Here is a 12,453-nt window from a genome sequence, read left to right as displayed (position 1 = left end):
CTAAGGTGATCTCAAAAGATTATTGTAAATAGGTGTAATAGATAATATCACTTTTACTCTTTCCCTTGGTTTCTCCCTGGTGTCCTAACTATGTGTTTCACTAGTCTCAGATGATTCCAGTATCATTATGGTTCAAGAATAGATCTATAAATACAGCTAGAAACAAAATTATTGAATTTTTCAATTTCACCTTTAGAAAATTCAAGAGTCAATATCATTTGTTTGCCAAAGACTCACTTTGTAATGAAGAAAATTTCTAGGCACAGGCTTGAAGAAATTTGTCCTTCATAAAAATAATAAATTAGACAAAATAAAAGAACATACCTGGTATCTAAGTTTATTTATTGCTCTTTCCATACCACTTTGAATTTTGTGAACAGTTTCTTCTTAGAAAGAGTTGTACACTACCGAGATTCAGAGTCAAAAATGGTTTCCCTGATCATCACCTAAGTGCACATTTGGGAATGACACCAATTGGGTATCGGACAGAGGTGAGGGGTAGGGGGAGGGGATGGGTGTATACCTACCTGATGAGTGCGATGCGCACTGTCTGGGGAATGGACACGCTTGAAGTTCTGACTCAGGGGCATGGGGGGGCATGGGCAATATATATAACCTGAACTTTTGTACCCCCATAATAAGCTGAAAAAAAAAATATGGTGGACATCCCACAGGTGTTACTGAGTCTGAACCTCCTCAGCTTATTAGGAAGTTTGGTTAAGATTTGCTGTATTTCCATGGCTCAATAGAAGGATGTTATAGATACATGTTGTTTCATATTTAATCCCACCATCCAAAGGTAGGGATTCATTGCCACATAGGTGTATTTTATATTATTTTTCTGCTAGAAAATCATGGTTGAAGATGATTTAAGATGTTTTCTTTGGGGTTATTTCATACTTGTTCAAAAATGGTGGACTTTGTTAAAATCTCATGTGCTGAGCTGGGTGACAGTTGGATTCATACTAAAAGTTACAGGTTAGAAGGGGAGAGGTGTTTGTAAAAATGCAGAGAATAAATACAGCATGAGAGAAGTGATTTAGTGGTTGAGAGAGAAGAGAAGTAAACCTACAGGACATCCCATGTGCTACCCTCACACAGCCATCTCACGTCACCACCTTGACAACTGATGCTAGACCAGCCGGCCTTGGGCTCACGACATTGCCCTACACTTGCTGACTTGGTCTTGGTGGTTAGCCCTTCCCGGGAGGCTCCTTACCAGATTGCATGGTCCAATTTATTCCCCCGCCCCTGCCTAGCATCATGCTCAGCTTGCCATTTCTCCCTGATAGATGCTCTCAGCATGCTTTGTGATTTGGGCCACGCTGCCTATGAAAGATTTGGGCCAGAAACCATTTTTCAGTATTATGTTCATAAAAGACAGTGGAACATTCAAAATTAGTCTGTAGGCTTTCTACAAATCAACACTGAATTCACAGATAGTCTAATCTTAAGGCTCAACTTTTAACATGTGAATATAAAAAATTTGATTAATAAATTTGAGGAATTTCTTAATGTACCTTAACATTATTTTAATGAGAGTTTAAATAAACTTTTGTTTAGAAGGTAGTGAAAGTTTACCTTGTTATGAAGGACCTGAGTTGATCTACGCATTGCTATCTAAGGGCGTTCTTCAGCACAAGCACGGTGAACATGGCAGCAATGGTAAGCATGACATCTAATTTTTTGCCTTGCACAAACTTCTTTTTCAAGGGGTTTTGCGTCTCCATTTGATCATCTTGAGTGACTGCCTTCCCTAACTCTCACTTCATGGCGTGGGGTGAGGCTCAGCCTACCACCTGGGTCCACAGCGGGCACTCGGCCCAGGCCTGGCCACCTGAATGCCGTGGCCTCCTGGCAAGGATTGTGCAAGGATGGTCAGGAAGCCCATGCTGAAAGAATGAGAGCAAAACCTGGGAATTCGGCCTGAGCGCCTGGGAAAAATATCCATTCATTCATTCAAAAAATATTTGTTAAAAGTCTACACTGTGCCAGGCATCCCTTTATGCTCCAGGGCTGTGGGCTCTGCTCTTGTGAAGCGTATCCCACTGAACGGAGTAAACAAATAAAGGCATAATAGCTGCAGAACTGAAAACTGCTAAAAACAAAAATAAAGATGCGTAATCACGTTTCTAAGCTAGTGAACACTATGCCCGAAGCTACTGCACAGAGCTGCTCATGAAAGAGGCCAGCGTCGAGAAAAACAAAACTGAAAGGAGGAAAGAAGCAGACTGCTGATGACAGAATTTGATTGCCAAAACTCAGCCTGGCTGGAACCGAGTGGTAATTTTAATTTCCTTTATTGTTTGAGCATATTTGATTTGAGATTTTTTTCACCTGCAACTGAAAGATGCCCAATTAGTACACTGCCCTTAGGCCCACCCCCTAGTTTCACTCCACAGCCAATAAACCGTGAAGGATTCTACACTTTCTTTTGTATATGCAGTAGCTGTTCTACTGTCACCACCACAATCCTCCTCCAGGTCCTCACGTCAACTACTAACTAATCCTTACAGCCGATGTATTTACTGACCCCCCCCCCCCACACACACACCTTACGTATCACCGTAGCAGAAACTTGTTAAAAATATTGTTGTGTACAAGTCTCACAAACAAGGATCTCACACACTTCCAGTGGATCTCCATCACACATGTTCTCAAATTCAAGTGTCATGCCCTGGCACTTAGTCCCTTCCTCATCTGTTTCCTGTCACCTTCTGCACTACAGCCAGGTCTCCTACCGATTTCTCAGACGAGCTCCTTCCTTTAATCAGAGTGGTCTCTCGCCGTTTCCCGAATGTGGTGTGCGTGGGCCCACGTACACTGACCTCCCGATGACACTGCATCCCCCCTGTCTGTTAGGCTTCATCATCTGTCACTGCCGGGATTCCACTCAAGCTCCCCCTCTGGCCCAGAGCCTTCGCACATGTGTGTGGGCCCCGATGATGTCTGCTCTTCTGAAACACTGAGGCTTGCCTCCCACTAAACGAGGATGCCTTCTGGAGCAGGAGCAGCATCTCACTCAGGGGAGCCACACGGCAGCCACGTGCAGCAGCAGATGGGGAGGAGGGGACACAGGAGAACCTCAGTCCTGAGGGAGGAGCCGTGCTCTGCTGACGTGACTCTGAGGAAGAGTGACTGTCATGACCAGCTGACCAGGGTCTGGCTCCTGGAATGTGTCAGACCACCCCTGGGACCTGCGTGTGGGAACAGATGATGCTTGGGAAAAGACACAGAGAAACGTGTAAATTCTATAAATTACTGAGTAGGAAACAGCAGTGAGAGAGAGGTGTGACATTAATGTAGCATGAAGGCAAATCTTGCTTTCTTAACATAAATGTATTAAAATTGAATAAATCCACAGACTCATTCTGCAGACCAGTGTACTATGTTTATAAACTATACCATGGCAGGTCACGCCCTGTGCCTCGCCTCACACTCTCTTCACCCACCTTTCACTCTGGCCAGGGCTGAGCTAACCAGCTCCTCACAAGTGTAATGTGGCAGCACCTTCCTAAGTGCCAAGAAGTTCTCTCTCTGTCTCTTGGCCTCTTGGTATCTGAGATATCTCGGCCTGAGATGCCTGCAGAAACCCAGTCTCAACTCATGCATATTCCGTACCCTAGAGCCAGGAGTTAGCCCCCAAGAGCAATGCTGTAACATGGGACAGGACTAGGGATAAATGCATGCCCTCTGCTGTCTGTCAGGGGCACAATTCTGAGACACATCCTACCGGCTTCCTGAGAGGTCCCAGGGAGCTCAAGCCCTAGCTGCTCACAGCAGCGACCAGTTAACGATGCACTCTTTACTGCCTTTTCCTTTTCTATTCCACTCTTCTCTCTTTTTTGAGATCACTCTCCAAAGTAGACTACGTGCACAAAAGCATATCACAGGCTCAGCTTTCTGGGAAAACTCTGGGTAGGATAGTAGGCTTTCCAGAATAGAATATGGGTAGCATTTTAAAATATTGCATAAAATACAGTAAGAAAATCAAAGGGATAGGTTTCACATGGAGCAAAGAAGGAGGAGAGGACACCTGCCTAGTCTGCCACAAGCAAGCAAACAAACAAAACAAATCGACAATCAACCCTGGCGACCCAGAAGATGAGCTCTGCACAGCAGCTCTTCCTCAAGTCCGTGAAAACAGAGATGAGTGCAGTAGACTCAGCTGTGCTACCCAAAAAGCGAAAGCTACTGGGTCTCTTCTCCATAATGTGTCAACTGTGATTAATGAAAGAACATATGCTATTTTTATATTGAAATGTTTGCTAATTTGAATAGGGAATATCTTCTCACTGTTTCCTAGACCATGTTATAATTATATCCATGACGAAATGGCCATTTCACAGGCAAGCACATTATCAAGAACTGTGACGAGTCTGAGATTTTTACCCCACATGCAAGCTAACAAGTGAGCCTGCCAGCTTCATGGATGTGTCAGAAGACTCCTGGGTCAAAGCAAAGGACGTCATTATTCACAGCACAGTAAGCAACATGAGCATCAGCACATTCGCATCAATTTCCTTGCCTCCAGCTCCTAAGGAGGAATCATGGATGGGCCCAGCTGGGTGTCCACACATGCTGTGGGCTGCATTACAAGACAGGAGTCCTGAACTTAGGGAACCTTTCTACAAGCAGTAAGCATTGCCTGCCCTTTGATATCACTACTGAAATAAATCTCTTACAGTCCAGCTTTTATTAGTAAGTGTCTTAAGCTTATTTTTGTACATGGAGAATAGTAAATTATTATTATATACTGTCACTCACGATACCTCAAAATCTGTGATATTTTTATTACCTTAGTTGTATTACAATGTTAAAAGATTATTTGGGTTCCTTTAATTGTTAATGGACAAGGAGAACAGAAGGAGATAAATGAGCTGCTTTCTTAAAGATAAGTGGCATCTTTTCCTATTGGGGAGCCCAAACTTTTCCTAACATTTGCAAATTTTAGGTTCTGTGACAGGACAGGAAATGCTATAAAATTTCATAGGCTTATAAGGGGTTTCTTAACATAACTATGGACTTTCCCCTGGTGCTGTACAATAATTCAAATTAACACAACAATCATATACACATGGAACAAGACAGCTTATTTGAAAAGCTTTTATAACATTATACAGATACTTGTTTTCCCATTTGATGTTGTATTACTTTCTCTACCAGTTGTCTTAATAAAATTGTAAATATCTTAATTATAGCAAATGTGAAGTTCTATCACAAGTCCTTAAAGTTGAGAATCATCAAGCATTTAAATATTATTGCTGTTACAGAGATATCTAAAATTCAAAAAAATCATCTAAAATGGAAGACCTAAATCGGACAATCCTTAAAAGGTTATCTGCCATAATAGAGGTTTTGCTTAAGATACTTTTCTCTTTGTATCTGTGTTAATAATGGATTTATCTTCACAATTAAACTAGGAATCTATTATATCAAGTGATCTTTAAATCAAAGCCTTTTCCCCGTTCCTTATCTTCACTGCTGTGTTAAAAAAAGACTAGAATACAGGGACCTGTTAGGAGCTGGGTTAAAGACAGGATGACTGAAAGGGCACTCCTCTTCTATAGTTTGTGTGTGTGTGTGTGTGTGTGTGTGTGTGGTGGAGGGTGGTTAACTGTATCACACCAGGCATAATACTGTATTTTTAATCCCTAACTCTGTTATAAATGTAAGCTGTAAATATTCTCTTCTACCAATGGTAGCAAACACAAACCCACCTAGTTCTGTTATTTCACTTAATCCAATATGCAGCATTGAGACAGTGTCTTTTTAATTCCCCTACAACTTCTTTCCCACCCACATCCCAGACAAATATATACTCATATAAAAATGTGGCATCCCAGCAATTTAACTGCCCCTAAAACACTGATTCAACTCAAAGTATACCAGCTTGTCTGAGGGCTAATAGATTTAAAAACCCAAAACAAATTATCTGTCTGTACTGACAGTAGCTCTGATTTAATAGATATTAAATGTGATAGGTAATATTTTAAATCAAATCACTCCACTTAGTCAAAGAGTAATTCAATTGTTTGCTCAGTTTCCAAAGAAATTCTTCCATTTGGGTTTGAAATTCCATAAACACTGGGTTTATATTTAAAGGGCTGTGAGGAAAAGGGAGAGTGAGGAGATACCAGAAAGGACAGTGAGGAAATCTCTTGAACAGGCCAGAGAGTTCAAGCTCAAAGTCATAGGAGATTCAAGCCTTCTAAAAGATTCCCAATATGTACATTGTCTCCCTAACTCTACATTTACCTGAGAAACAATGACGTTCATGAAACTTTTTTTCCATGGGATGTAACTACAGAACAAGTTAAGTAAAAGAACTGCAAGTTATATGTTTCCTGAAAAAAAATAGAATATTACATATAAAACTTTGGAAGACATAACTCAATAAGTTAATTTTACCCTAAAATCCTAAGGTCTTGATTGCTAATAGGACACAAACACATCTGTGAATCAGAAGCGTATAATATCTTTGTTTTCACATGCTCAAGAAATGAAATTATACTTAACAAAAAGTAATTAGAGCTATAGCCCAAGTGATATATATTAGACCATTTTTTCTTGGTAATTTAATTCTTAAAAATTCTTTTTATCTCTGTCTTATTAACTAGGTATACTACTTAAATTATAATCCTGTAGTTATAATGTTAAAACCATTTTTAAATCTCAAATGTTTTTAGACTTCAGTCATTCTTCATCTTATTAAAGCAAAAATGCTCACTAATTGGAACATAAACAAGATCATTTTCACCCCTTACTTTACAATAGTTTTCTATTTTTATTACTAGAGTAGTAGCTTAATTATAAAATTTTAACCAAACTAAGCATACACTTCATTCTTTAGAAAACTGGATTTACTTTAGGCCAGTTAAGGCTATGATAATAAGTAATGAATTCCACATATTTCTTTTATATAATATCACATCATATTTAGCAGATATAGGAAATACTTTACAAAAGACATTTACAAACAAACAATTCTATGCTTTAGATGTCAAGTAGAAAAGAATATTTTTATGCAGTAACAGTAGATTTGACATAGTTATGGTCATATACGATCAAGCTTTTGCAAATGCTCTAACAACACAGAGCAACTGCCCCAAAGGGCAACCAACCCTTCAGCGAAAAGTCTTATCAAAATTGGGAAGCCCATTCTAGAAGAGCAGCTGATTGTTGGTTCATTCAGATATCCAAGCTTTAGAAAGTACTTTGAAAAAGTCTGAGGTAGAAGTCACAGCCAATAAATTTCCAAAAAGAGGATGGGGAACAATCCCAATGTCAATTACATCTTGTCATTCAGAAACTCAGGCCAACTGGATTTAGAGTCATAAAGAAATAGACAGTTATTTCTCACTAATTATTTAAATTTTTTGACCTTTTTATTTTCAATCTGTATGTCTTAGGTAAAAAGCATCAATTTATTTACTTGAGATTTTCTATTGGTACATGCTTTTATTAAACACAATTTTTAATGATTTTTAAAAAGAAACATTTAATTTTGAAACAATCTCAAATTTATAGAAAGGGTGGAAGAACTATGCTAATATGCTACATCTCCCGATACCTCAGTGTACATTTCCTCCAACAAAGATATTCTCCTACATGAATCATAATGTGACCATCACAATCATCTCGGACTGAGCTCCAACTTTTAATCCTCAACCTTGTTCGAGTTGGACAATTCCAATAAAGTCCTTTATCACATAAGCATTTAATCCAGAATAGCATTTAGCTGCCATACTTTCTCAGTTTCCTTCCATCTGGAATGCCTCCCTCCTCACCCCACTCAACCTCTGACAACTTGCTGTATGACTCACCATCAGCGCCCTCTCCTGTCCCTCCGTGTCCCCACCCTTGCTGCTCTGTGGATGCTTTCCTTACCCTGCTGGGCTTCTGAACGCTGTGCCATGCCCCTGGGCCTCCACACTACCTAGCACGAATGCCTGCCTGCTAGGACCCAATGAATGGCTTTGGACTGAACTACTCAAGAAGAGAAGGGAAGAGGAATAACAAGGAATTTGACTTTTTCTCATGATCAAATCAATTTGTTGGAATTGATTATCATTTCCATGGGCTACTTATGCTCTACAAAGTTTGTTCATATAAAATTTGGAGGAAGTGAATAAAGACATCTGAACTCCATGTTTTATGGAGTACCATTTGACACTAAAATTAAGAGTCTGTTACTCATCTGCAGATTCTTTTTTTTAAATGGTCTTACTAAAAGGTCCAAATTGAACATCTGCTAAAGTAATTATCCTTATACTCTGGGAGATATTTTTCCTGACACATTTCACATCATAAATGGTTTTCCTAACTAACCCACACATTCTATGTAGGTTTATACTTCTTTCCCAGGCCTGGCTAGTGAATTTGAAAAATACAACCATTTAGGGGGAAAAAATGAAACAATTAAAAGTGTTTTTAGTGAAGCAATGAATAAATTAATCCACTGAAAACTTACATCAAAGGCTATTACTCAGCATTTTATCAATTACAGGCATTTCTGAGAAATCCACCCAGACATTTGATCATTTGTCTCTGGGATCAGTGCCCACAGCTGAATCATTCTCTTTATTCTTCCTATTGTTGTCAAGGACTGGATGAGAGCAGTAAGTGACCTTTCATTCAGTCTTAGGGAGACAAAGTAATAGAACAGGAAAAGAATTTAAGTTATGACTAATCAGATTCTTATTACTAGGCACTGATATTGATTAACCAAGGTACAACAGAAGTCAAATCCTCCCCGCTCCCCTTCCCACACCCCACAGTGTCTTGGTGTTCAGAAAGAAATGGTAGAGTCACAAGCATGATTGTAATATACATAGAGGTTTGCAAGTCTTTATTCCTGTCCTTTGGTAATAAGTGAAGAAATCAACAACATAACGAAGTGCAATACTCAGAGGATCTGTTCCCAAAATGTTATACCCACGTTCACTGAATAGTTCAGAGGGAAAAACAGGTGACTTCCTTATTGCTTTTACATTAGCAGTGACTATCATAAAATGCAAAAAGTGCAGTCCATTCTAGATATTTCCTCTTCAGAAGGATGAAGAGTATGAGGATAATTCAAAGTAGTCAAAATAAGCAAAAGAGCAAATCTTTTTGAGCATTGAAGTTAAGAAAATTATTTTCCCTCAAGCAGAATTCTCCTAACATAAAATTTTCCCATTTATTTGTCAGGTCAACTAGCATTCAAGCAAAATATATATACTCCCTAAAATATCAAATGTTTAGAGAGCTCCTCCCATGACCTCTCTGCATGCGAACCAATATTTCATGCCATCATCGACAGGCTCCCTTGGTGGATGACCAATATGCCCCTGGAGAACCAAGTGTAAATAATGTGAGCAAGTCATGGTGTCTGCACTAGACAGAGACTGTCAGATGTTCTTATTGACTTGCTTATTGGTATTCAAGAGGGTTCCCTCTTGAAGATGTTATACAGTCTTATCTGGAAGAATTTCTTGATCTAAAAGGTAATTTAAAATTAATAAAATTTATTCAATATAGAGATGCTAAAAGTTTCCTTATCAAAAAAAGACTGAAAAAAAAACCCACAAAACTAGAAAAAAAAACCCCACAAAAATTTTAAGTGTCATCCAGCCACTGGCGAGAGCTAAGTTTGGTGATAAGTCCATTTTGAACATGTATATGTGTTCTGCATAGATCATCTCAGATGACCTCTACTCTTCCGAGAAGAATGTTCACCATAAAAGAGAACAGCTTAACTTCTGTCGGCTTCTTAATCCTTCCACTGGTTTCAAGCAAAATACTATCAATACAACTAATCCTGCGCATGAAAATTAATCACAACCGTGGAATGGCTCTGCTTTCCTCAAGGAAAGTCTGTCTGATGCCCTGTTTAGTGAATAGTAAGAGTGACCTCTAGTGACTTACTTTGTTGTTGTTGTATTTTACCAGTTGATTACTGAATTATTTTAGTATGCCTTTCTAAAATATAAGTAGTTCATTTCTCATTTATGTATTTATTTAAGCAAAAGAGCAGTTTCCACTGCAGGACCCGAGGATTTTTATTTGAGGTAAATACGTGTGTTTTATTTACAAGCCTTTTCAGAAAAGCAGATTAAAGTTGAATCTGTACATTTGGTAAAGCATCTGCCCAAAGGGGTCAGCAGTTCATTTCAGGAGTGGCACACACAGTGTAGGATTAAGTGAGGAGGACTGAACGATGGTGCTCACTGTCCACACCCACGTCAGTGTAGTACGCGTGCAGGATCCGGGCTTGAGCCTTCGGGTAGAACAACACTGAGCTATGGCAAACTTTATGACAGGTTAGGTAAACTGCTGAAAGCCACTCGTGGTTGTCCTGCAGCAATCTAAATTTCTGAATATAGTCACTAGCATTTATCTGAATGGATTTCAAAAGAGATTTTGGTAGGAAGGGGGATGAGACTGAGAGTGGAGAGACTGCAATGAAAGTAAACTAAAAATAATCTTAGTGCGAGGAAGATATTTTTAAAAACTCTAATTTCATGATTGGATTAAATTAATTAAGAAAGGAAGACATCTCCCTCACACAGACTTCATCCAAGCAAAAATATTTTAAAATATTTTTTGTGTACGATAAAATTGGGTGCATTAGGTTCTGCTCAACTATTTGGAATCTCATGATTATATTAGTATCATAGCCCATTCTAGAAATAAAGGCTTCCTAAATTTTTACCAAATCAAGGAAAATCAAAAACAGAGCACTCAATGACAAATTAAATGATGTAAAATAATTTTCAAGATCGCCTAAATGACTGGCTAAGTTTTGTCTTTAAGCAAGAACTTTGTACTTTTAGAAATGAAGCTCCCTGTCAGGGGAGTGTCCAAGTGTTATTCCCATAGTAGTCAGGGCAGGTTATTAATTTTGGGATCTTAAATTTAGGTTCCCCTACAGGTGCGCTGCCCCTGTAGTGCACAGGAGTTAATTAATACCTTAACTCTGAAGCTGCCAAGGTCAGCAAAACTGTATGCTGCTAACATCCAAGTTGATGCAGTATGATGTAATGTCTGCCAGTTATTTCCCTGTTAGGCTTAATTCCTATAAAACGCTAAAATCCTAAAAAACGAATAAATGACAGTATTTGCAGGCCAATCCTTTATTAAGATGTTATTTTCAGATTTTACAAAACGTTCACTGTCTCCATGAATATTCGAAGATATAGATTAAAAAAATAAGAACATACATTATGTATTTTAGACTCCGCCACAAGAAGAAAGTCTATTGTAAACAAAATTCTATTTTTCAGGTTGCAATTCAGTAGGTTTTTATTAAAAGGTTTTTTATTTTCAGGAGCATGCTCTGTAATTCCCACTCCAAATATTACCGATAATAAAAATACAAAGTTTTCCACCTAGCCTAGTGCAAGTTTGAAACCATTTGCTGTACTTACGTGGATTTCCTGCTACTACTGGGCTCCAAGTCTGCGCCGGGAGAAGCAGCAGCACCTTGAGGAAGGCTCCGGCGACTGAGGCCATGCTCACTTTCCTCGGGCGCCCAGAAGACAGCCGAGCAGGGCTGCTGCGCGTCGCTCCCGCTCTCGCTCCCGTCCCCTGCCAGTCTTCGATGCTCCGCTCCCCTCTCCGGCTGTCTCGCTCACGCCCTGGCCGCCCCCACCGGGCGGGGAGAAGCTGCAGCCTCTCCTCCCCGCTGCAGACTCCCCCTCGCGCCCCGCCCGAGCCCCAGCCGCGTCTCCGAGGACAGCCGCCTGGCGTCGCCGCGCCAGCTTTCCGGGCTCTCGGGGCTGCGCGGCCGCCGCACCTGGCTGCGAGGCGGCAGGTTGGCAGCGTCTCCCGGACACACGCCTCTGGAGGTGGCAGGTGGCAAATGCGAGTCTGGGAGGAGAGCGGGACAGGAGCAGCGCCCCCCGCACTCCAGTTCCTCGGGCTCTTCCCCAATACACCTGCAGCCCCTGTCCCCACGCGGGGCGGGGCGGGGCGGCGGCGGTTCCGACTCACGCCGCGTCCCAGCAGTCACCCTCTGGTTGCAGATTGAAAACGCCAAGCGTTATCGCCCGGCTTTTCACCGCACACAGGGGAAACACCCAGGGAAAATCATTTTTCGTTTCGGTTCAAATGAGAAAGATGGAGCATATACTCATGCAGATGCGCGCACACTTTCCCTCTGCTAGGAATTCTGACCATACGGAAAGAAGCTCGGAAGGAGAGTGAGGCCCGGTTGTGCAAGCGCAGAGTCGAATCCTGGCTTTTAAAATGGGACTATTTTGTCCAATTTTTTTGTATTAAATTTTATTTTAAAAATATTGCATAAAATGTTATCTTCATTGCTATGTGTTGCTTAAGGTTTGTGCCTGAGACGAGTGTGATAGTCCCTTAACGGCGGTCCTGGCCCTGGTAGACGTCTAAAATTTAAATTGTATTCCAGCTTTCCGTCCAAAGGAGCAACTCCTGCACGTGGAGCGATGGAGCACTAAC

The 12,453-nt window shown here is 40.5% G+C and overlaps 1 protein-coding gene across 1 annotated transcript in view; it reads right to left on the bottom strand.

The window, feature by feature from the left end:
* Positions 1-11,523, bottom strand: part of LOC138387136 (contactin-associated protein-like 3) — a 211,636-nt gene extending 200,113 nt beyond the window's left edge. The window contains 1 exon segment of the mRNA XM_069474040.1: positions 11,412-11,523. Coding sequence (XP_069330141.1) covers positions 11,412-11,496 — 85 coding nt within the window. The 5' untranslated portion in view covers positions 11,497-11,523.
* Positions 11,524-12,453: the final 930 nt, after the last annotated feature.

Source organism: Eulemur rufifrons, chromosome 7 (genome assembly GCF_041146395.1).
Source record: "Eulemur rufifrons isolate Redbay chromosome 7, OSU_ERuf_1, whole genome shotgun sequence".
Taxonomy (NCBI): domain Eukaryota; kingdom Metazoa; phylum Chordata; class Mammalia; order Primates; family Lemuridae; genus Eulemur; species Eulemur rufifrons.
The sequence above is the reverse complement of the archived record's forward strand: the minus strand, read 5'-3'. Positions and strand labels throughout refer to the sequence as shown.